Source organism: Gymnoscopelus braueri, assembly GCF_963280865.1.
Source record: "Gymnoscopelus braueri genome assembly, chromosome: 18".
Lineage (NCBI taxonomy): Eukaryota > Metazoa > Chordata > Actinopteri > Myctophiformes > Myctophidae > Gymnoscopelus > Gymnoscopelus braueri.
In genome coordinates this window covers 35,249,905-35,273,164 of record NC_137618.1, presented here as the reverse complement: position 1 = coordinate 35,273,164, position 23,260 = coordinate 35,249,905, and the positions used below count along the sequence as shown (strand labels likewise).

At 44.0% G+C, this 23,260-nt stretch overlaps 1 protein-coding gene across 2 annotated transcripts in view; it reads right to left on the bottom strand.

Annotated features, from left to right (window-relative positions):
* LOC308073850 (plakophilin-4-like) overlaps positions 1 to 23,260 on the bottom strand; it is a 98,329-nt gene that overhangs the window by 1,756 nt on the left and 73,313 nt on the right. For both annotated transcript variants that reach the window (XM_080413034.1, XM_080413035.1), the window contains exons 11-21: positions 19,618 to 19,831; positions 13,250 to 13,433; positions 11,829 to 11,946; positions 10,562 to 10,753; positions 9,324 to 9,497; positions 8,662 to 8,812; positions 4,766 to 4,958; positions 4,163 to 4,247; positions 1,633 to 1,750; positions 1,192 to 1,323; positions 289 to 362 (exon numbers count right to left, since the gene is read on the bottom strand). In XM_080413034.1, coding sequence (XP_080269160.1) covers positions 289 to 362; positions 1,192 to 1,323; positions 1,633 to 1,750; positions 4,163 to 4,247; positions 4,766 to 4,958; positions 8,662 to 8,812; positions 9,324 to 9,497; positions 10,562 to 10,753; positions 11,829 to 11,946; positions 13,250 to 13,433; positions 19,618 to 19,831 — 1,635 coding nt within the window. The remainder of the gene's footprint in view (positions 1 to 288; positions 363 to 1,191; positions 1,324 to 1,632; positions 1,751 to 4,162; positions 4,248 to 4,765; positions 4,959 to 8,661; positions 8,813 to 9,323; positions 9,498 to 10,561; positions 10,754 to 11,828; positions 11,947 to 13,249; positions 13,434 to 19,617; positions 19,832 to 23,260) is intronic.

Sequence of the window (23,260 nt, the reverse complement as noted above, 5' to 3'; positions counted from 1 at the left end):
AACAGGGAGAGAGAGATGGGGAGAGACATGCAGTAAAGAACAATGACTCGAACCTGCAATGCACTGTCAGGCTACATTGGAGCCTAGGTGAAAATCTTTTGACAAATATTAGATTTTATTATTTAAATTAGGTAGAGGGGATCTTTTAAAATAATATATATTTTTTAATTGCCAAAAATGGGTCCCCATGGCTATTGCCTAATTAGCTGTCGCATGCCAAAAGAAACGGATCGTGTCAGCAAACGACACAGCTGTGTGATGCGGGTATAAATTGAGCTTATATTTTACCTGTGTTCTTCTTGGCTCCTCTCTTGTGGGTGAGGAATAGGACCCTATGTAATACGGAGAAGGTTTTAGAGACCCTAGAAGAGAAAAAGGGTATTAATGCACAGCAAATACTCTTGCTTGCTGCAAATACCTAATAACCAACATAACATGAAAAAAAGAAGCAAGATCCATGAATCTCTTTAGGACTGGTGTCTGTATTTTGATAAAGCAGTGCTATGCAGTGCCGGGGGAGAAGAATAACACCAGCTAGCCAGCTACCAATGCATTGTCATCGACAAAACACACGCCATGGGATTTATTTTGGCACATTTTCCAAGCAGTGGAATCCTGACACTCAACTCTCCACTTCTCTGTGTGGGGCTGGGAATGTTGAGGGTGCAGCTCAGTTTGTTTACTCTGCCCTGCCAGTGTCTGACCCAGCCAACCAGCTAACCAGCCAACAGCCAGGCAGCCTGGCTAGCTTGGAAAGGGCTCTCCATCTGGCTGTAGCATGTCTAGGTACCCTTCCTGCCCCTGCCTGCATAGTCCACTTCGGGCCTGCAAAGACACTCCTAAACACTTGTCGACTCTGCTGCAAGTGACTCACATCAGATGGAACTTAAATGCTCCTTTTCAAAGTAGCTGACTCCGTAAGAGCTAGCAGGCTCTAGTAGGGGAGTAAAATATGTTGGCGACGGCGGAGTTGGTACAGGGGGAGATTGAGAGGGCATGGGGTCTGTTTGGAATGTAGCGGGGGGATAAAATGGATTACAGCCTTCACAGGCACAGACCCTGAGGGCATCCTTTCATTACAGTCTGGTGCACATGGCCGATATGGTTCAAATTATATTTCAAAGACTTTACTGATATGCAAGCTATACGCAGTTCAATGTTCAGCTCATGTGCGCAGTACGATTACTGTACCTGTATATTGGTTTTTATGCACACTGTTGTCCCCTTGGTAATTATAAAATTGCATAGTTGACTGTGCCCTCTGGTAATCTGAGCGGTTCTCTTTGATGCCCAATATGGCAGGAGACGAGGTGGCACTACCAGCTGTGGACGGAAACAAAAAGCACAATGTATACCTTTACAGCATTTACAGCATGATTGGGGAATGTTGGAAACAGTGGACCTGCATTGTAATACGAGAACCGTACCAACCTGTTGGATTTGCTTCATTCCTACATGGGTTGAGTGTTGTACACAATATTTAAAACTGCTTTTTGGTTCCTATTGCTCTGACTAAGCTGCTGTAAATGATCTTCATCTGTGCCCTATAAGTCTCATTTCCATTCTTGTACTGTATGTCATATAGCTAGTTTTAATTAAAACTTTCACCTTTTCACCTGTTCTTCTACCTACCAGGGTGGTTGACAGGGGACATCTGTATGGAGCCAGTAGGTAGAGTGGGCTGGGACTTGAACCTGTCTCGCTCTAATGTCGACACTGGAGTGAGGAAGTGGTTTTGGTTCCACCCGTCCTATTAAGAGTAAGAGAAGAACAGTGTTATATGTTAGTCTTAGTTAGTGTTGCAGCTGTTTTGCTATGTTTTTGGTACGAAGCAGCATTGTTTGGAACATCGCTATGATGCACAGGTGTGCACCATGTTGTTGCACCATGTTGTTGTGCCCCCTGATTTCAAACATAGAAAACTAAATTTATGATTTTTGGTAATAAAAAATTTGACTTAAATACACAGCACGAGTTAATGATTGATAAAGTAAAGTTTATGAAGAATATCTTAAAGTAAAGTTTATGAAGAATATCTTTTTGAGAGTTATAATTGAGTTCAGTTGGAAAGCCCATATAAATTATGTAGTACCCAAAGTTGCTTTACAAAACAAATCAAAATAAACAACTTTATTAGGAGCGAAAAAGTTAAAAGGCTAAAAACATTAAGCTAAGACTAAGAAGCAGAAAGGGAGATTTGGTTAGAGTTAGGCGGGGAAAGCAAGTCTGAAAAGGTGGGTTTTGAGGGAGGCTTTGAACACGGCAAGAGTGGGGGCGGCTTAGATGTGAGGTGGGAGTGGGTTCCAAAGGGAGGGGGCTGCAACTGAAAAAGCCCCGTCTGTTTCTTTTAAAAATATATAAAACTAGAAAAAGTGCCTCCTGGTGGCGCTATAATAGGCCAATGTGAAAAGGGTGCCATTTATTGTTAGGTCTTTCACGGCAATCAGATCAGGCATTCATGATTTGAGGCATTTTGTTCCAAAAATTTGTTTTGCTAAATTAGACCTGCTGGTGGCGCTATAACAGGCCAATGTGAAAAGGGAGGCATTTCTTTGTCGGCATAGTGGGAATATGCGTGTGAAATTTCACGGAAATCGCAAGCTGCGTGCATAGTTTGAGGCTTTTTGTTCAAAATGGACCAATCCTGCAAACTTTGGAAGCCAACCTTAGGCAATGAGGATGGAATATGGGAAATCGGACAGATCCGTGTTGATCACATGACTATAGAGATACTGTGTACCGATTTGCATGACATTTGGATAAAATCTGTAGGAGTAATATAAAGAGATGGGTTTTGCACAAATCGGCCTCCTGGTGGCGCTATAACAGGCCCATGTGACAAATTTGGGGCAGAAGTTCTGAATTGGCATCCAGGGAGTGTGTGTGCACAGTTTCGGAGCGATCGGGCCAACGTTGCCGGAGATTAGCTGGTAACACACAGACAGGACGGACACACGGACGGACAGGGGGTAAAACATACTCTCTCGCCATGCCTTTCGGCCTGGCGGAGACAACAAAGCATATTTTAAACTACAAGTCACTGTATACTTTGTACAACACTCTAATATTGCCATATCTGACCTACTGTGTGGAGGTGTGGGGAAACACTTACCGAAACAACCTTCAACCATTATGCACAATCCAAAAAGAGCAATAAGAATTCACAAGGTAGGATATCATGAACATACAAACGCATTGTTCTTAAGGTCTAACACAATGACGTTTCTAGATCTAGTTGAATTTAAAACTGCACAAATTATTTATAAGGTAAGGAATAAATTACTACTTGGAAATATACAGAAATTGTCCAAGGATAGGGAGGGGAGCTATGAATTGAGAAGGGAACTAATGGAAATGGCTGTATAAATGAGTGTTCGTATATATACAGTATGTATATTTGAATGTGTGTATATGGGTATATAAAATCTGGGTTTGTGTGTGATTGTGTGTATAAGTATTAAGTCTTGAATGTAAATGTGGAATATTTTTGTCGGAATATCTAAATCTAAAAGAAATCTAGTATGCAACTTTGTCCTGTGTTTACATAACAAAACAATAAAGATTTTTGTACCCATCATTTCACTCTATACCAGCAGTGAAGGTTTCATAATGCAAAGTACTGTAAGTAACCTGAAATGTGCCAATCTTGCCCCATGGCTCTGTCCATGTTATTGACAGTCACTGCTTGTACAATATCCACAGGATACCACTGTAATATAAGGATATGCAAAAACACACGGACGAGACGAGTGCGAGAGTAGATAGCACTCGTCTCGTCTCATAATGTTCTTGACTGCTGTGCCGGGTGCGGAGCAATGAATGAGGAACAATATGGCAGCATTGGCAGGTACGGAGGTTCATTACAAAACGCAAAGCAACAACACATTATTATTATTATTTTTGTTTTTATAACCACACGGATACCACACCGACAATTCGCCAGTCAATGTATGGGCATAAAACTTTGAATATGCTTTTGATGGATGCACAGGTTCAGGTATGGTACTTTAGGCTATTAATTAGCCTAACAATAATATGCCAGCCAATGGCTGGCATATACCGGCTAACGGAAACCGTGGTGTGTGTGTGTGTGTGTGTCTATATGTTCTTGAAGGGAGACAGATTTCATGATTGCAGTGTGACTCTCTGGTAAGGTTCTTACTTTCTTATAGATGGTACGCAGGTCCCTGTACTGCCACAGTGTATTCAGCACCTGAGCAGCTGCTTTAAGCACCTTCATGGAGTACCTGAGCAGACAGATACAAAACAAGTTGTCTTTAGGTATTCCTGAATCACATGAGCCCCATTTACAGTCATAAAGCAAACATTGCATGTTAGCGGTGGAAGGAAGAATTTGCCTTTGGGGTGCTTGTACTCAGAGCCCTGTTGGACACACAGGAGGCTAGAAATAGCTACCATGCCACCATTCCACTAGGAGGTGTAACCTCAGCATACATAAAACCACCTTCCCTCTGGCTATGGCTTCTGTGTGTGTGTGTGTGTGTGTCTGTGTGTGTGTGTGTGTGTGTGGGGGTGTGTGTGTGTGTGTGTGTGTGTGTGTGTGTGTGTGTGTGTGTGTGTGTGTGTGTGTGTGTGTGTGTGTGTGTGTGTGTGTGTGCGTGCGCCTGTGAATGCATATGCTCCTGTGTGTGTGTGTGTGAGAGTGTGCAATGTCACTGGAGCACTATCAACGTCTGCTGTATATTCATTAAGTGCTCCTCTGGACCGGGTTCCGCTCAAACTAGCATGTGCTGCTGTAACACACCTGTCCCCCCTGCCCTTGGTGATGTTGACCAGCTTCTCGATGCCGCCTGTGTCGGCCAGTGCCTTGGCGTTCTCCATATTCTTGCTTGTGACCTCGTGCAGCGTGCAGCAGATGGCCGCCACCGTCTCGTCGGACAAGAGCGTGGTGTTTCCTCCCGGGAGGCGGTTGACCAGGTCCCTCATTGCATACTTCCCTGAGGGAGGGACAGTGAGAGAGAGAGTTGAGTGATACAAATATAGAAAGCCAGTCGAACGTTAATTATAATGGCATACAGTTTAGTTTTTGTAATTATTGCTTTATTATCTCCGCCAGGCGGAAGGCAAAGGATTATGTTTTCGACTTGTGTGTCTTTAAGTCCAGGGCTAATCCCGCAACCTGATGACAAATCAGCACTAAATACATTTTCTTTCACATTTTTTGAAATTATAACTTTAATTTGAATAACTAGACCGGTCACCGGTCAACTTGAGAATGATGGAAATGCATGCTCCACCCAGTTATGCAATACCTGTTGTACCCGTTGTCAGAGTACCTGTTGTACCAGTCTGTCTGTCGGTGTCCCTTTTATGCCCATATATGGGATTTTAAGTCAGGCATGCCCACATATGGAGTCCAGGCCAGTCTTTGACGGCTGTACTATGATGTCATAGTATCTTCTTTTTTTGTTCTTTTTAGCCCCTTTTCTCCCCAATATCTCATATTGATGACATCAGGGTACTCCCAATCTGGGAACCCATTCAGTAAAAAAAGAAAAAGGAAAAAAATACTTTTTGTTTCCTAGTCCACTTCCTCCTGGATGATTTTGTGTTTTTCCTACTAACAGCAACACTGCATGTTTAGGGCAGTGGTGCTGACAGCTTCTGCTGTTATCAGAATCTGTCTTGAGAGATTAGGGTACTCCATACATGGAGAGTTGCGGGTCTATCAATATTGTTTTGTACCCGTCTGTCTGTGTCCATTTTATGCCCGTATATGGAGATCTCTGTATGTGTCTCTCTGTCTGCCATGCTCATGCTCATGTATGGAGTTCCCTGACGTCATCAGTATATGCCCATATCGGTTATTCATATTCCATTCCCATTGGCTATGACTGACTTCCAAAATGTGCACTATTATTATTTTTGAGCGGTGCAACCGCTCCTATAAGTGGGTTTAGGACCCATCCGTGGTGAAAGTTTTTCTTTCCGTCACGAAGAATTGTCTTTCGCTGTGACGCCATGCTGTGGAAAACACGCCCATAGGCTAAGCTCTGCAGGACGTGCTGTGATTGGCTAGCGAGACACATGATGAAATTAACTTCAAACTTCGCAGACACGCTGTGATTGGCTAGCGAGACGCATGATGAAATTAATAATAATGTAAAAAATTTAAGCACGTCACTTCGCAGGACGTGCTGTGATTGGCTACCGAGATGCATGATGAAATTAATAACTCATAAATAGCACCGCTCACTTTATTCATTCTTAGAATGAGAGCATAGCATAGACAGACAGGAAGCTGAGGGTATAGAGAGGGAAAGAAGTGAAACTCATTGCTCCCGCTGGTATCGTACCGGAGAAGTTGCAACCACATGGTCGGCACACTATCCATTCATCCACTGTTGCGGCCCATATTGGCATACAGTTTTAACCACGTTAAACGAGTGGAGGCTTGCACATGCAAAGTAGAGGGGAAGCAGACTATTTGGACATGCACGATGTACAGTGTGAGAGATCTTCAATGCATTTCGTTATACATGTAACATAATGGATTAGTGGATGTCTGCTAGGGCAACCGAGAATACATACTGTAGGGATCGGTTCTATACTGTGAATTATATATTTATTCGGCTTGGGGCTGCAGTGAAGCAGCTGCTTTTAAAAGTGACATTGCGTTATTGTCTCAAGGGTAAAAAAAAATCCACATATCCCTGTAAAAAAAAGGAAAAAAAACGAAACGTCTGCCCTATCTCTCCTCCAGCAGAGCTGTACCTCTGAAGGACCCCGTTACACACGCACGAACACACACACACACACACACACACACACACACACACAATTATAACCTCTGTTCTCTCTGCCTACAGGCGGTACCCCTGCCTTGCTGGAGCGTTAACTCCTCATTACTTCCACAAGGCGAGCACATAAAAACCTGTTTGTCTTTTCCCTGAAATTAGCTCATTTCATGAAAAAGAACTGCAGCTGAAAACAACTGATAAGACTGTTTCAAGTAAGACTGTTTCCACACATTTAAAAACACAAGTCTTTTTGTTTCACCTTGTCCCTTTTAACAAGTGCTGTATGGAGATGTATTAATTGAATACACAATGTACTTTATAGAGTATGTATATTATCATGCAATATGTCAGTGTCCCTGTTGTACTGTTCATCAGTAGGTAAATGTTAAACTCTTTATCAGCGTATCTATGCATCCATGTCACCAAGAGCCACATTAACCCAATGGGCTGCGGCAGGAATTTAATCGAGAGGAAAAATAAATTCCAATGCATTTTTGTACTTGCCATACATTGATTTCAATTCCTTCACAATATCATACTACTGGTACTTTACATCCTGTTTGGTGTTAACTCTTTGCCTGCCACCGACGAGACGTCTCGTCGGATTCTGCGAACTCAGAAAATATCTCTCTCCCCCATTTCAAACGCCGGTGTGAAGAGATCATTTTCCAAGCTGGGAATTGTCAGAAAAAGATGTCCAAGACATCAATGCATGAGAACAGACTGAACCATCTGAAGTTTAATTCACCGCAGTGTACGAGGGTGTCGCTTGCCAAAAATAGCTGCCGTTGATAGCTTGTAGATACGTTCTTTCTGGCAAGCAACGGCACCATCGTACAACAAACATATGCCTTGAATTCATGGAGATTTTCTTGTTTTTGAGACATTCCTGAGCCTATAATTTGACGACCGGATCATCGTTCAATAGGAGACCCAATGGAGGCTTTTTGAGTCTAAGGTCATCAAATTATTGACTTAGAAATGCGACAAAAGCAAAAAAATCTCCATGAATTCAAGGCTTCATGGGGTGTGTAATTGATAGAAAATGAGTTATTTTGTGGGTGAACTAGTCCTAGCCTCATACTCTGTTGTTACACAAGTAATTTACGATGGACATCAAAGTTAACGTTGAATTTAATATTACTTGTTGCATCAGTTTTACCGACTATAAAGGTCGCCTTCAAGAAAAGCACGCGCAAGTACTTATAATAAAATATGCTATATGACTAGCCTACAGTGTTCATTTATAGTTGTATAGCCTAGTGTGCTTGATGCCTGGTCTTCAAATGAATATTGCAGGTCAGCAGCACTGACCTGAAACCAGAGGAAACTATTTGACAGCAGATACTTCAACACTTCCAGTGTGTTTAGATTGTTGTCCTTATGTGTTTGATGGGTTGTCTAGTGAATTTGATTACTTTATGGCTTTGTTTATTGGGTTTGATGTGTTTGTGTCACTGTCTGATCAATAAAATGCACTTGTCATAACATGAATGCTTATCCACTGCACTAGGGGAGCTGAACTGAGAAGAATAGCAAGTTCTTTCACGTGTTACATACTCGCAGTGAAACTACTCACGGTTATGTGAAAAGAAATGGCTGGCGACTTCACATGTATCAGAAGTGACGCGTTCGTCTACACCCTCACTAACGAACCAACCAGTAGGGGTCAGCAGTGACAAGCAACTACAGTACAGGGGGAATTGACAGAATGACAAAATTGGGAGGAAACAAAAGAGAAACAAAAGTACCTACAAGGTAAAATAATGTAATGAAAGCGGCAATTATCATTGTCAGGCAAGTACAGCTCATGTCAGTAATGTAATATGTATCAGTGTGTTGGCAAATCATGTGACTCAGCTCAAATTAACTGAACCAGTAGGCCTACAGCAGCACTAACCTATGAGCTCCTTGTTCCTGACATCCAGCGCCATGTTCCTCAAGGCAGTGGCGACAGAACACACCACGCGGTCGTTATCCATCCTAAGCAGCTCCACCAGGATTGGCAGTCCCTTCTCCTTACGCACCGCTGCTCGGATATATGCTGCAAACTGCATTCGCACACACAAACCGGAAAATAAATGCACATTGCCGCACATATTTATCCACACAAGAACACGCACAGAGGGCATTAAAACTTCCACTGGCCATGTGGGACACACACGTTGCTGAGAATGGATATTAGGAGTGCATGTTTAACCACTTTCAACCTGGCGTCGCTATTTTGGGCATGTCATTATAGCCTCAATGCTATGGCAGTGCCCAGGTTAACGAGACAATTAAGTCAGTGTGAACATCAGACAACAGAGATTCTAAACATACTGTAGAACAAAATACTTGGTGCTTGTCATGAAATGAGGTTCTGGAGTCATTTATGGTCCTTTACAAAGTCTTTCAAACCATTTGCTTTGACTCTAGACGTCAAATATAACTTTGAAAAGTGTAATAGCTTAATGAAAGCCTCTGCTCAACGAAGAAAAAAAAAGTCATTGCGGAGCACTCCATATGTACACGTTTACCAAAAGAAATGGCCAAACGCCCATCCATAACGGGCATGCTTACCTTCCAGTGGCCAGCTGACAGGTTTTGCAGTGACCCAGCAGAGCCTTCCAGAGTGGCTGGGTTGGAACTCTCAGCCAGCAGAGTCAGATAGGGTTTGACCACCGCCGGGTGCCACAGCATCTCTGCCCCCTTGGGAGACTTGGAGAAGCCAGGAATTGGTCCTACGCCATCCCACTGGATGACACAAAACATTTTATTTCTTTAATCTGGTGGTTGCTGTAGAGCTTTTCAGGACTGTGGGTTCATTGCATTTGTGTATTTTACACAAGTTAAAGCTGACATTTTAAATGGACTAAGCAGCCTCATACCGGCAAGACAAATTTACTTGCATAGCACAGATCATAAACAAAAGCCACCATCCACTCGCTCACCCCTAAACTACACCACGGTTACGCTCGCTCATCTCTAAACTACACCACGGTTAGGCCCGCTCATCTCTAAACTACACCCACTCATCTCTAAACTACACCACAATTAGAACGCTCATCTCTAAACTACATGGTTAGGCTCGCTCATCTCTAAACTACACCACAGTTAGGCTCGCTCATCTCTAAACTAAACCACGGTTAGGCTCGCTCATCTCTAAACTACACCACGGTTCATCTCTAAACTACACCACGGTTAGGCTCGCTCTCTCTAAACTACACCACGGTTAGGCTCGCTCATCTCTAAACTACACTACGGTTAGGCTCGGTCATCTCTAAACTTCATCCGCTCATCTCTAAACTACACCACGATTAAGCTCGCTCATCTCTAAACTACACCACGGTTAGGCTCGCTCATCTCTAAACTACACCACGGTTAGGCTCGCTCATCTCTAAACTACACCACGGTTAGGCTCGCTCATCTCTAAACTACACCACGGTTAGGCCCGCTCATCTCTAAACTACACTACGGTTAGGCTCGCTCATCTCTAAACTACACCACGGTTAGGCTCGCTCATCTCTAAACTACACCCACTCATCTCTAAACTACACCGCGGTTAGGCTCGCTCATCTCTAAACTACACCACGGTTAGGCTCGCTCATCTCTAAACTACACCACGGTTAGGCTCGCTCATCTCTAAACTACACCACGGTTAGGCTCGCTCATCTCTAAACTACACCCACTCATCTCTAAACTACACCACGGTTAGGCTTGCTCATCTCTAAACTACACCATGGTAGGCTCACTCATCTCTAAACTACACCACGGTAGGCTCGCTCACCCCTAAACTATACCACGGTAGGCTCACTCACCGTGTCTTCTGTGACACTCTTTTTCTTCTTCTTCTTTTTCCTACCCCAGCAGCTGGAGTCCAACTCCTTGCTGGGTAACTCGTTGCCCAGCAGACCGTCCAGCTCTTGGCCCCCTGTCAGTCGAGACGGGGGCATCTCCAGCTCCAGACGGTACGACAGGTTCCTCAGAGTGCATATACAGTTCTCCACAATCTGAGGGCAGGGATGTGGATTAATCGATTGATTGATTGAAAATTGTATTGAATATACATACAATTCAATACACACAATACAATAAAGCCTGGAAGCTTGTTTCCATTGTGGTCCTTAGAATAGAAGAACATAGAATGGGAGGGTTTGCAGCCAGGTGGCAATAACACAGAATAAGATAACACAAGACAGAGACAAAACAATAAAAGACACATTAAGATAAAAACAGGTTTAACCACTTGAACCCACCCTAGCATCCCTATTTTGGCATTAGCCAAAAATGGCAGATCTCCAAGCTACAAGTGCAGAGCCGACTCCATTCAACTAGTTTTAATTAGTATAGAGGGTTTAAGGGGGTTAAAGCTATGAATGCAGCCCAATACACAGCAGCATGTACAGCCAATTGGCGGGCACGCAGGGCCAAGATTTTGCTGTGGTATAAATGAAGCAGGCAGGGAACCGAAGGGTCTCCACTTAGAAAAGGGATCTGGACCCTGACAAATGGATTTAATTCCACGCTGTTTGAATTTTGTATGCCTCACAAGACGTCTAGGAGCATAGAGGCATGACAAACTTATGAGGGCCAATTCCCATATGGTCGCTTTCCTCTATATTACAGATACGTTTTTTTTTCTTCTTTCCTTTGTCATTTTACTGTGCACGGGTGCATGTCTGGGAGATTTCAATTTCAACCTCCAGCCCAGGGACACATACTACGAAGGCAATGAGCTACCTGGAATCTGAATGTTTACCACTGTGTCTATGGGTTGTGAGTTTGGTGACAAAAGACATCAAATAGCTGGTGCTGCTGGCTGCTAGGAGGGCACATTAGCCAGCGGTAACAATGATTCAAACTGGCTGGGCAGGATGTTTCCCCAAAGCCTTTCATCATGTGGAAACATGTTTTCCTGTTAGCTTAGTGTGCATGCGCTGTGTGTACCTTGTGAGCGTGCCTTATGTTATTGTACCTTGCTGAGAGCGTGCGCTATTTGGACCTTGCTGGGCATGCATTGTGTGTGTACCTTGCTGTGCATGTGTTGTATGTGTACCTTGCTGTGTGTGTGTGTTGCGTGCGTACCTTGCTGTCGAAATCGGAGGTGTTGACACAGGCTTTGATGACGTAGAGTAGTGAGTCCACGAGACCCTCGCAAGTACGCATCTGTTTCCTGGCCTCCTCACCAGCCGAGCTTAGGTTCCTTTAAAACCACACACACACACACACACACGCACATACACACACAATTCAGTGTTAGTCAATAGATGTACATAAACAAATACACAAATTGAGAACAGACCTTGTGTGCATGTGAGTGTGTGTGTGTTTCCCCTAACCCAGCGCTGGAGTGTGTGCTGTGGGTTTTACTATCCAAATGCTCCATCCATAATACATGAGGTGTGTGTGGTCGAACTGAAGTCATTATAAGCGCTTTGCTGAGTAAATGAGAAACTAACTGAGCGTGCTCATATCCTCTCCCTCTCCCTCACACACACACACACACACACACGCACGCACACACAAAGCTCAATTGACTGTTATCAATTAGAGGCTGAGCTCCATATTGAGCACAATGTCTTCAAAGGAACAAGCCCCAGGAGACTGACTGGCTGGCTGGCATAATGCAATGTCCTTAGCATGGCTCCTGCACTATGACTAGATTGTTACTCTCTGAGAAATGATGGCTTTAAAATAGGACACCAGTCATCAATACTAGTCATCTGATTAACAAGATCTGGTGTATGCGTCATCTTTTCGCAATATAGGTCCAATGTAATTTGATGTCATAATGTATGATGTCCAGTATACTACAAACTACCTTGACTAGACAAGCAGGTGAGGTTGGATGCTGTCCAGGAATGGTCACATTTAATGTGGTTTTAAAAGGTATGTCTTTCTTTTCAAAGATTATAACACCATTTAGTTCTTCCTTTACAGAGAGCATTAACCACTTTCAATCCGGTGTCCCTATTTTGGACATTCATAGGTAATGTTTTTTTTTGTTTAATTCAAAGGAAAATGTCACAATTTTTTTTAAAAACATTCTTAAATATTCTTCTGACTACAGTGACGTTACGTGTTACTTGATTTACATGCCTTTTTTTATGTCAGCTAACTACATTTGCGGGCTCCAGGTGGGTTATATTATAGGCGGACATTTTCGAATATTTGGGGGTCCCGTCTTCCATTTCTCATGGTTTTCATGGTTCAGTTCCTAGACAACAATACTTAATCATAGTTTTGTGCTAGGACAAAAAAAGAAAACCTGAAATTTAACAATGAATACGTTCCGTCATGCAATCCCAATGGTGATTGATAGCTGTGCTGTTTGACCCGGCGAAGTAAGCAATCCCAATGGCGATAGATAGCTGTGGCCACGCCGCGAAAAACCTGTATGTGTGTCTCAAAGACGTCTCAAAGATACACATACATGGTTGCAAAAGATGCAACTACTACAACTGTCCACAGTGGGGTGCTAGTAGCCAGTGTACAGGTGGCTGTACCTCAGACAGCCGGAGGTGTTCCTGAGCACCAGGGAGGAGTGGAACTTGAGCTTGTGGTCATCATCGAAGGTTGAGCTACTCCACCCAGAATGAGGGATAATCACAGTGTTGGTCATGGTCGTTAAGGCGTCACGAATGATTGTCATCTTGACAGAGTCACATGACGACAGGTTCCACAGCACCCCTGGAAAGACAGACAGACAGACAGACAGAGACAGATAGACAGACAGACACATTAAGATGCAGGTAGGCACGTGGGGGCACACCATCACATTCACACCATAAGCGCACACATAAACACATTGAGAGTTGGGATCACAAACCCATCAGCATTTAGGATAGCTCAATAGAGATGCCAACGAGTGGGTCCTTTTACAGCTGTGTGCGTGTGTGCGCGCGTGTACAAGCACATACTGCACACACACAAACTCTCTGGGGAAAATAATACTCCTCCAAATGAAACCAGTCTTGCAGCATGCATGCGTCCAGGCATCTGCATCAAATAGCATCTTAGCAGAATATCCCCCAGGCAAATATTATTCGCTTGAAATGAAAAAAAAAGAGAAAAGGGGGGAATCGTTCCATATGGTGTTGGCTCAGACATTTTAAATGAAATATGAAAAATGCAAGGTCTCCCCAATAACATGTCATAATTTCATTCATTGTCCAATGCATTTAACCGCTGCCTGACAGTTGCATACAATCCCGGAAGCCTTTGATGCTGCATCTGTGGAGGATTAGCCGGCATGTAGCATGTTCTTCTAATTAGATGGCACTGGCTTCTCGGCTGATAGCGAGGCTCAGGCAGGCAGCTTCCTGCCGGGCACCAGTAACCTTGGAAGGTGCTAATGCTGCTGGAGCTCAGATGTGTGGTACACAGGCATGGCTACAGAGCTAATCAAGAGTGCTGCCACAGCAAAATGAAAGAATGACACAATGTTCTCTCCACACACCCGCGTGTGGTTTTGGAAGATGGGAGAGAGAAACAGATCTCGGATTTTTCGTTCCATTGCAATTGCCGACCTGGTCTTGTGAATACAGAAAGTATAGCATGACCCATGGGTGGAGGCAAATGATTGTATTTCACTTTGTGTGTGGTTGTGTACGTGTCCGTTAGAGAGATCCTAAAGGAAGGGTAGCCTCCCTGAACTGTCCTCTTTCAACCTCAGCGTTTATTTCCTCTCCACTCTCTCTAATTAAACCAATAGAGATGATAAGAGTCCCTAATGTGGCTCAGGGGCCCCATTCAGAACCAGTGCCAACAAGATGCCAGAGACAGACGGATATCTGTGGGCCAGGCAGTGCCTCTTCCAGACATTTAATCTATCGACGGTAATTTCAGTCGCCATTATGCCTATTTGCACTTCATCAAAGTGCTTTAAAAACCAAGAGAAATAAAATCCCTTAAATGAGGGCAAAAAGCTTCCGATTCCTAGTCTTCATTTTGACGAGAATATCAAAACAAAAAGGAATGCCACTTGGCTCTCTTCAGTTAACATGCAGCACGTGCCTCTTATCTCTGCCTAACAGTGGTGTGTGTGTGTGTGTGTGTGTGTGTGTGTGTGTGTGTGTGTGTGTGTGTGTGTGTGTGTGTGTAAGTGTGTGTATAGGGCTGCATGCCGAGACACTAACATCAGCACAGCCTAACGTCTCTACTCAGGCTGTGGGATTCATTTCAATCAAACCTTTCAGATGTGATGGAGCCTTGGCCATGACTCTGGCCGTCGACTGTGTACGGTCCCCTGTGTTTACTTTTCTCACACACGGGGGGGCTTTAGGAAGGCTGCCCTAAAACAGAGCTGCTAATGCAGTGATAACAACACAAAAGCCTCCGTGCAAAAATGCTCAGGCAAACTGGCCTATTTTCCCAGCTGTTATCTATTACTCCTTTAAAAGATCTTCCAGTCCATACCACCTTTTCAAAACTCAACTTGGGGGGCGCTCGGGTGGCGCAGTGGTAAAGTCATTGCCCACCACCACGGAGGTTGTGGGTTCGAATCCACCGTGGTGCATCCGGCTTTGTCGGGCGTCTACACGAACACAATTGACCCCTGTTCGGGGGAGGGAAGCCGTGTGGGGAGGGTGATAATGGTCATTGCACGTACTACTAGGGGCTGTGGCGGCACCTGTCGGCGGGGAGTGTGGGGCGGGAGGAGTAGGACGAAGGCTCTACGTCCTCCTGGTAGGGGCTCCTCACTGGCGTCAGTAGGATACGACAGCAGTGACAACACACAAATGTGTGTTGGGGAGGAATCAATCGGCATAATGACTAAATTGGGGAGAAAAATAGGGTAAAAAAATTATTGGCTACTCTAAATTTAGAAAAAGAAAAAAAAACTCAACTTGGGACAAACAAACTGTCCTCCTGCAGCTGGCGGAGGCTGTCGTATGCGGGAGACAAATCGGCAGGCAAACTCGTTGAAGTGTGTGACTGACAACTTGTCTGCAGTGCTACACCAGCAGTAGGGGAGAAAAAGGGGTACACCAGCAGTAGCCAGAGGTCACATTTGACATTCAGATGGATTAAGGTGTGTACAAGTGTTTGTGTGTTTGTGTTTGTGTTTGTGTGCGTGTGCGTGCGTGCGTGCGTGCGTGCGTGCGTGCGTGCGTGCGTGCGTGCGTGCGTGCGTGCGTGCGTGCGTGCGTGCGTGCGTGCGTGTGTGTGCACATGCTCTCATGTGCTTTGAGCCTTGATCTCTGTGCAGCTGTATGTTGTACAATGGTACTTAGGGCCCAAGGTAAACATTGCTGTGACACTAGAAGCAATAGCCTGCCCCAATCTAACCTTTAGGCAGAGGGGTCCAGGAGAGAGTTAGAAAGTTAGAAATATATTTGGTGCCACAGAGGCACTCATCCGGAAAAATAACTCTATTCTAGGTACATAATGAAAATTTCAGACAGCTTGTTATGCAGCCACTGTCTGATGGAATGAAGTGGAAAAGCCAAGATTTCTATTACTTTTCAGCTTGAGGTGGCTGAAGTCAGGCCACTTCAAGGGCATTGATTGGCTAAAGGAAGTGTCTCCAGGCATGTGAAAGGCTAGAAGTCATGGGTCATGATTAATTAGTTCAGCAGTAGTGCCAATGGAGCATGTGCAGACTTAACAGTTTCTTTCCTACTTTAGCGCACAAACATTTTTACATTTTACAAACAATTTGAAAAACATACATTTGATTAAAGTTTCTACATGAGAACATTTAATTTATAAGCAAACTAGTAAATAAAAATAAACACAAATACCTTTCTGATAGGTAAAGGCCCTATTCAACAAATGTATTGCCCAAAATATGGATGCTAGGTTGAAAGGGGTTCAAAATGGGGACACATCGGCTGCATAATTGCAGATCAAAAAAGTCAATTATTGGCCAATAGATCGGTCTGGCTCTACTGTGTGTCCATTGGTGTATTTGGATGGTGACTGCAGAGAGAGGCTAGATGACAATCAGCAAGCTGTTCTGTATGGCAAAGAATGAAATGAGGCTTTGCAGAGGCTGTAGCGCGTCTCGCTTCAGGACCTGCACTCTGTTCCAAACAGCGAGCCTAGCTCGGTGGGGTTTATTTCCCTACAGGCCATCCACAAATACACACAAAACAAGGTTTGTCCTTTGGCTAATTGCCAAAACATGCCACTTCTAACTGCGGCCAAGGACTATAAAGCAAAGTAAGAGCAGAAAACTACTCACACTGCAGAAATGTCACACAGTCAAACAGGTTCTCATAATAAGCTAAATGTAATCTCGCCTTGATTAGGTGGGTGGTTATGTTTGTTGAGAGTGAAGCCATGATAAGAGCTGAGTTAATTTGGACAACGGCTTCCACTACATGTTGAAAGAGATATCGCGTGTGTGTGTGTGTGTGTGTGTGGGTGTGTGTGTGTGTGTGTGTGTGTGTGTGTGTGTGTGTGTGTAAGAATACATGCTTGGCTGGAGGGTCTCACACACAGGCCCTCCGGTGACAAATATGGCCCTCTGTACTGGCCAGGTGTACCGTGCATAACAGCTGATGACAGCGCAGGGTGATGTGAACTTTTGATCTCGGGTGGGGGAGTGGGTGGGGGTGCTTGTAAGGACAGCGCAATAACAACAACAACAGCAGCAGCAGCTGAAAGGGGCAGGGCCTGAGAGTGTGTCACAAGTCCCCACAACATGAACCCCTGACCTGGAGCAATGACAGGCACAGACTGCCCCTGTAGCGAATGCTCTGTGGAACTCGGGAACCCGGGGCAGTTGAGAAAAGGGCTATTGATGCAGGAACGACAGACAGTGTCTCAGTCAGGCTTGCACAACACCGATTGCTGCCTGAAGGCATGTCTCATTTTCAAAGACAACAACGGCCCAAACAAGCATTTTACAACGGGAGAGACAATGGCGGGGCATTGGGGAGTGATTTCTGTCCGTTTTAATTGGCACTCTAATAGTGGACACCCCTCATCAGCCAGCTGAAAGCTCTTCATGTGAATTGTTCTCATCGCCTGCGATTATCCAGAGGTGATGTGGCGGCACTGACCTTTTTCCTAATTGTTCACAATCGCGGGGTCTCAAACTACCAATTAGCCACAGTTTGGCTACTGACTGGGGGGGGGGTCGGGGGGCTGTTGACTCTGTCTACTAAACACATCCCTCTGTTCAAGTGGCCTTTGAAGGAGAGAAGAATCTGCCGTCATCGGCTTACAACGTGAAGCGTTTCCGTCTTTAAATCGCTGCCTTAAAAGACTATATGGCTGATTTTGGGGGAAAAGATGAGCGATAATCAATCGACTGTGCTGAACTCTCATTAATAAGGCGATGACATTCCTCTTTCAAAACATTGCATAAACTTCGGCGAGCATGTGTTCACTGGAAATGGCAGTCGATAATTTTTTCCTCTGGCATGCATTAAGCTGAAGCAAACAGAAACTTAATTGAAACAGGAGACATGGGGGGGGGGGATTGCGATGCTACACTAGCACAACAAACAACAGCGTTGTGCCTTTTGCCCTGTGCTCGTACTCCCGCTGTATTGTGTGTGCCTGCGGGGATTGTTGGGCTGTAATCTGAGACCATGTTAGAGCGAGGGAGGCTGGAGCCAAATGTGAAGTGCTGACTCAGGCACCTGGGAGCCAAGCGTCTTGGCTTGGCTTATTTTCTGTAACGCTCCACCCCAATCCTAAACAACTCGGATTTACACGCTGTTTGCAGAGCTCAGACAACACACAAACACAACAGAACTGCAATGCACGGCGCGTTGGGAGGGAGCGGGAAAGAGGAATGGGCCGTCAAGGACAGTGTTGTTAGTTTTTTCTTCAGGCAGAGTGACCGCGGATTCTCGGTGCATTTCACAAAATGAGAACAATACATCTGCTTTGGAGAACCAGTTTCATTTGTTTGCAGCAAGCTCCATAAGTCAATTACTTTAAATAATATATGAGCAATAAGAAAGACAGTAGTATATAAAAACGTATAGCATAGAAAATAAAATATGAGCCATTGGTTATTATTACTTAACCATGGAGCTCTTATTCTTAAATGCACTCCAATAATACCACATTAACACCCAGGTACCGCATAAGATTTAGTCCAGACAATATACATTACAGCTAACCATGACAAACTCAGAGAACCGCACCGAGATATGAGATGGATATGAGAATCAGGATTCATGACCCTCTCGCTAAAGCGTGATGGCTCCGTCCTCCCCCTAACCTGCTGGCAGCCCCCCTAATACTTTCACTTCTTCAAGGTTAATAATTCAGTCATCCCCTGCCCAGGTTGCATAACGCACCCGTCCTCCTGAAGCGCCCCGCGGGCGGAACTCTCGAGTAGGATGTGGGCACAGGCCTCTGAATAATGCAACAGTGAGATGGTGCTGGATAGCTGTGCGCTGGAATGCGACCTCACTTCACTTCCCAGCGCCAGATGGAAAGGGATGATACTATACAGAGTGGTGACACAGTACAGAGGTTCCACATGGGTTTGTGAAACAATGTGAACACTGTACGCACTTATTCATATTCAAAGAGGAGGAGAGGGCACAGTGACACTCGGAGAGAGTTCAGTGTGCATGCTTAACAGATACACATGCATGGTCCGGACCGCTGGCCTAGGCTTAATGTAGCTTGACAGCGTGTCGCGGGTTCGAGTCCCGATCCCGACGGCCTTTGCTGCGTGTCACTCCCCATCTCTCTCTCCCCATTTCCTGTCTACCTACTGTACTTTCAATAATGGCATAAAAAGCCCAAAATACATCTTTTTTTCTTTTTAAGTAAAAAAATAAAAATAAAAGACACACATGCATGTTTCGTGCACACACGGGGACATGGGCGCGCACTCGCACACACTGGTGTACACGTACAATCGGCTCTTACACATGTCACATGCAGGCATTCTTACCTGTGACAAGTTCCCGCACTTCTGCATCCACAGTCTTCCTCAGCAGGCGGAGCAGGGCAGGGATGCCGCCTGCGTTCTTTACGGCGATCTTGTTTTCGTCCATAGCCTTGCCGTAGACCAGGTTCCTCAGCGCTCCGCACGAGTTCCTCTGGACCTCCAGGACCTTATGGTCCAGCAAGTCCACAAGGTGTTTGATGCCCCCCAAACGACACACCTGGGGATGGGGTTAAATGAGAGCCATGAGTTCACATACTGGTATCGATGCAGGGAACAGAACCCAGACTGCCAACACAGCGGTTTGGCCGTCCAGACACCGCAGTGAGTTGAAAGCCAGGAGATAAAGGTTTGGACGGTAATTCAGAATCAATACTGTAATCTCACATACAAAATTTGGCATATATTAAGTGGGAATATAAAAAAATAATGTATGGTTCCCCCAATAACGAGAAAAGCCTTTATTCTTGTGAGAATTCACAAACACACTCACACACACAGAGGAATCTATTCAGACAGCATTCAAGTTATTTGGAAAATGTAATGCAAGCAAGCAGTGAAGCAGATGCTGCCATTAAAAATGAATCAAAACAGGGCGGCGGTCCCGTGTGTCTACTACTCTGGTCTTTAGACCTGGGTGGGGGGGGCACGGGCGGCCGCCTCTCGCTGTCTCTCCCTCCGGACTTTGCGTGAATATATTTTGTTTCCCTCTTTTCTTTTCATGTTCTTTCTATTGGCTGTATTGAAATTGTGATAGTATGGTTTATGGTTTTTTTTATGGAGATCTAGTCTTGACCTTGAATGTATCCCCAATTGTTTTATTATTTTTTCAAAAGGAAATCTTGGTTTAAGGTTGGCCTGTATATATATGTATGCTATATATGAGTGTGGGTGGCTGTGTGTGTGTGTGTGCGTGTGCGTATGTGTGTGTAAGAGAGAGAGTCAGAGTGAGTGGGGGTGCACAATCACATGTTTTACTATACTAGTGGGGACTTTGATATGACTGCACACCAACCTTGTGTGAATTTGTGTGTGTTTGAACTTGTTTTCCTATTCTGGTGAGGACTTGAGCCGACTGCACACACCAGCCATGTGGAGTGTGCAGGTGTTTTTTCTATACTAGTGAGGACTTGGTCTGACTACACGTTAAGTGTGTGTGTGTGTGTGTGTGTGTGTGTGTGTGTGTGTGTGTGTGTGTGTGTGTGTGTGTGTGTGTGTGTGTGTGTGTGTGTGTGTGTGTGTGTGTGTGTGTGTGTGTGTGTGTGTGTGTGTGCGCGCGCACCATTATTAGATCATGGAAAATACTAACTCACAAATACATACGCTTTTTAGCTGGTATACATGCATGTATATATTCAACCGAAGGATCTATTAATGATACAGTATGGATGGTATTACATTGATTATTATTTCATCTTTTTCATATTGTACTTAGGAACATTTGGGAGTTAACAAGAAACATTTAACCTAATTATAACTACATTACCTTACAAATTATTTTCTTTGTTAACTTTTCTGAATGTCTTACATCTTTACTTTCACTTGTGGTTTTCCCACAATTTTTTTTTTACTATAGGGGATATGTTTTGGGTTGAAAATACTTGAGTTTAGCTATAATGTGTTAACTAATGTGCCTTATTTCGAATTGTGATTTTGGCGGAGCCCTGTATGCTGGGTTTAGTGCACTCCGCCACAAACACTTAAATGTGTGGATTTCTTTACGAGGGGTTTTGTGATCACCCTTTGAGTGGTGACACGGGTTGGGAACTTGTACCAGATTTAATTTCTTTTTTCATGTTTGTTTGTTTTTCATGTGTTTTTGTGGGGTCCCTTAACCATTTCAGAAAATTCAAGCCTGTTGATTGTCAGTATGCTGTTCACTCTCTCTTCCAATACATGATACCATGGCCAATTTGAATGTTTTAGGCGGGCCAGCTGGCTGCGATGTGACCTTTATAAGCTGGAATGTCAAATCTTTAAACCATTTTGTTAAAAGGAAAAAAGTATTATCTCACCTAGAAAAGCTTAATGTTGGTATAGCCTACCTACAGGAGACACATTTGCGGACTTTAGATCATTTTAGAATTAGGGGCAGATGGATAGGCCAATCCTATCACTCAAATTTTCATTCTAAATCCAGGGGGGCTGCGATTCTTATAAACAAGAACATACCATTTGTCATGTCAAAGGTCGAAACAGATTCTTCAGGTCGATATATAATTGTAATCGGTAGACTATATAACACTCCAGTTATATTGGCCAATGTCTACGCGCCACACTGGGACGACAGCTCCTTCTTTTCAAATTTCTTCCCCTTGCTCCCTAATATGAACACACATCATCTTATCCTTGGTGGCGATATGAATTGTGCTCTATCGCCCTCTATGGACCGTAGTTCTCCCAGGACCACAACCATGTCTAAAACAGCTCATGCAATCAGATTATTTCTTAACACAAATGGAATATCTGATGCCTGGCGCTTCCGGAATCCTACAACGAAATGCTACTCCTTTTTTTCACCCGTTCATGGAACATATTCACGCATTGATTACTTTTTCTTAGATAAGAAGCTTCTTCCGCTAGTCAGTAAGTGTGAATATCAAGCAATAGTTATTTCCGACCATGCCCCATTATCAATGACTCTACGCATACCAACTTCTCACACCAACTATCGTCCCTGGCGTTTCAATTCTTTATTGCTCTCCGATAAAACCTTCGTTGAACTTATTTCAACTGAAATAACTTCCTTTCTTGAACGGAACCAGACCCCAGGTATGTCCTCCTCAATAGTGTGGGAATCGATGAAAGCATATCTTAGAGGACAAATCATATCATATAGTGCTCGAATCCGAAAATTGCTTAATGAAAGAATTGAAAAATTGACGAACGACATTCTAAATCTAGACGCAAGACTCGCACTTGCCCCATCTGATGATTTATTTAAAAAACGAATGGTTCTTCAAACTGAGTTCAACCTTTTATCGACTAGACAAACCGAAAACTTAATTAATAAAACACAGAGCAGGACATACGAATTTGGGGAAAAGACTGGAAAGATCTTGGCGCATCAGCTCCATCAAAAAACGGCTAATCGAACTATAGTTGAAATAAAGGATGAATTGGGCGACAAGCACCTTGATCATTCAGAGATTAATTTGTGTTTCAAGAATTTCTACTCGAAATTGTATACTTCAGAGTCTCTTCGAAACGACTCCTTGTTTGACTCGTTTTTTGGAAAATTAAACATTCCCACAATTAATGAAAGGGTTGCAGCAGGCCTTGAGGAAACATTTACGATCGGGGAGCTTATAATAGCAATCAACTCCATGCAAAGTGGGAAATCCCCTGGCCCCGATGGGTTCCCAAGTGAATTTTTTAAGAAATTTACTGGCCAGGTAGCTCCCATTTTGCTTTCTGTCTATAAAGAGTCCTTCAATGCTGGCTCCCTCCCTCCAACCATGAGACAAGCGGTTATATCTCTGATTCCTAAGAAAGATAAGAACTTGCTGGAATGTGGCTCATTTCGTCCTATTTCGCTCTTAAACGTAGACAGTAAAATTCTATCTAAGATTCTAGCTAGCCGGCTGGAAACTGTTTTACCTTCAATTATATCAGACGATCAAACAGGCTTTATAAGAAAACGTCATTC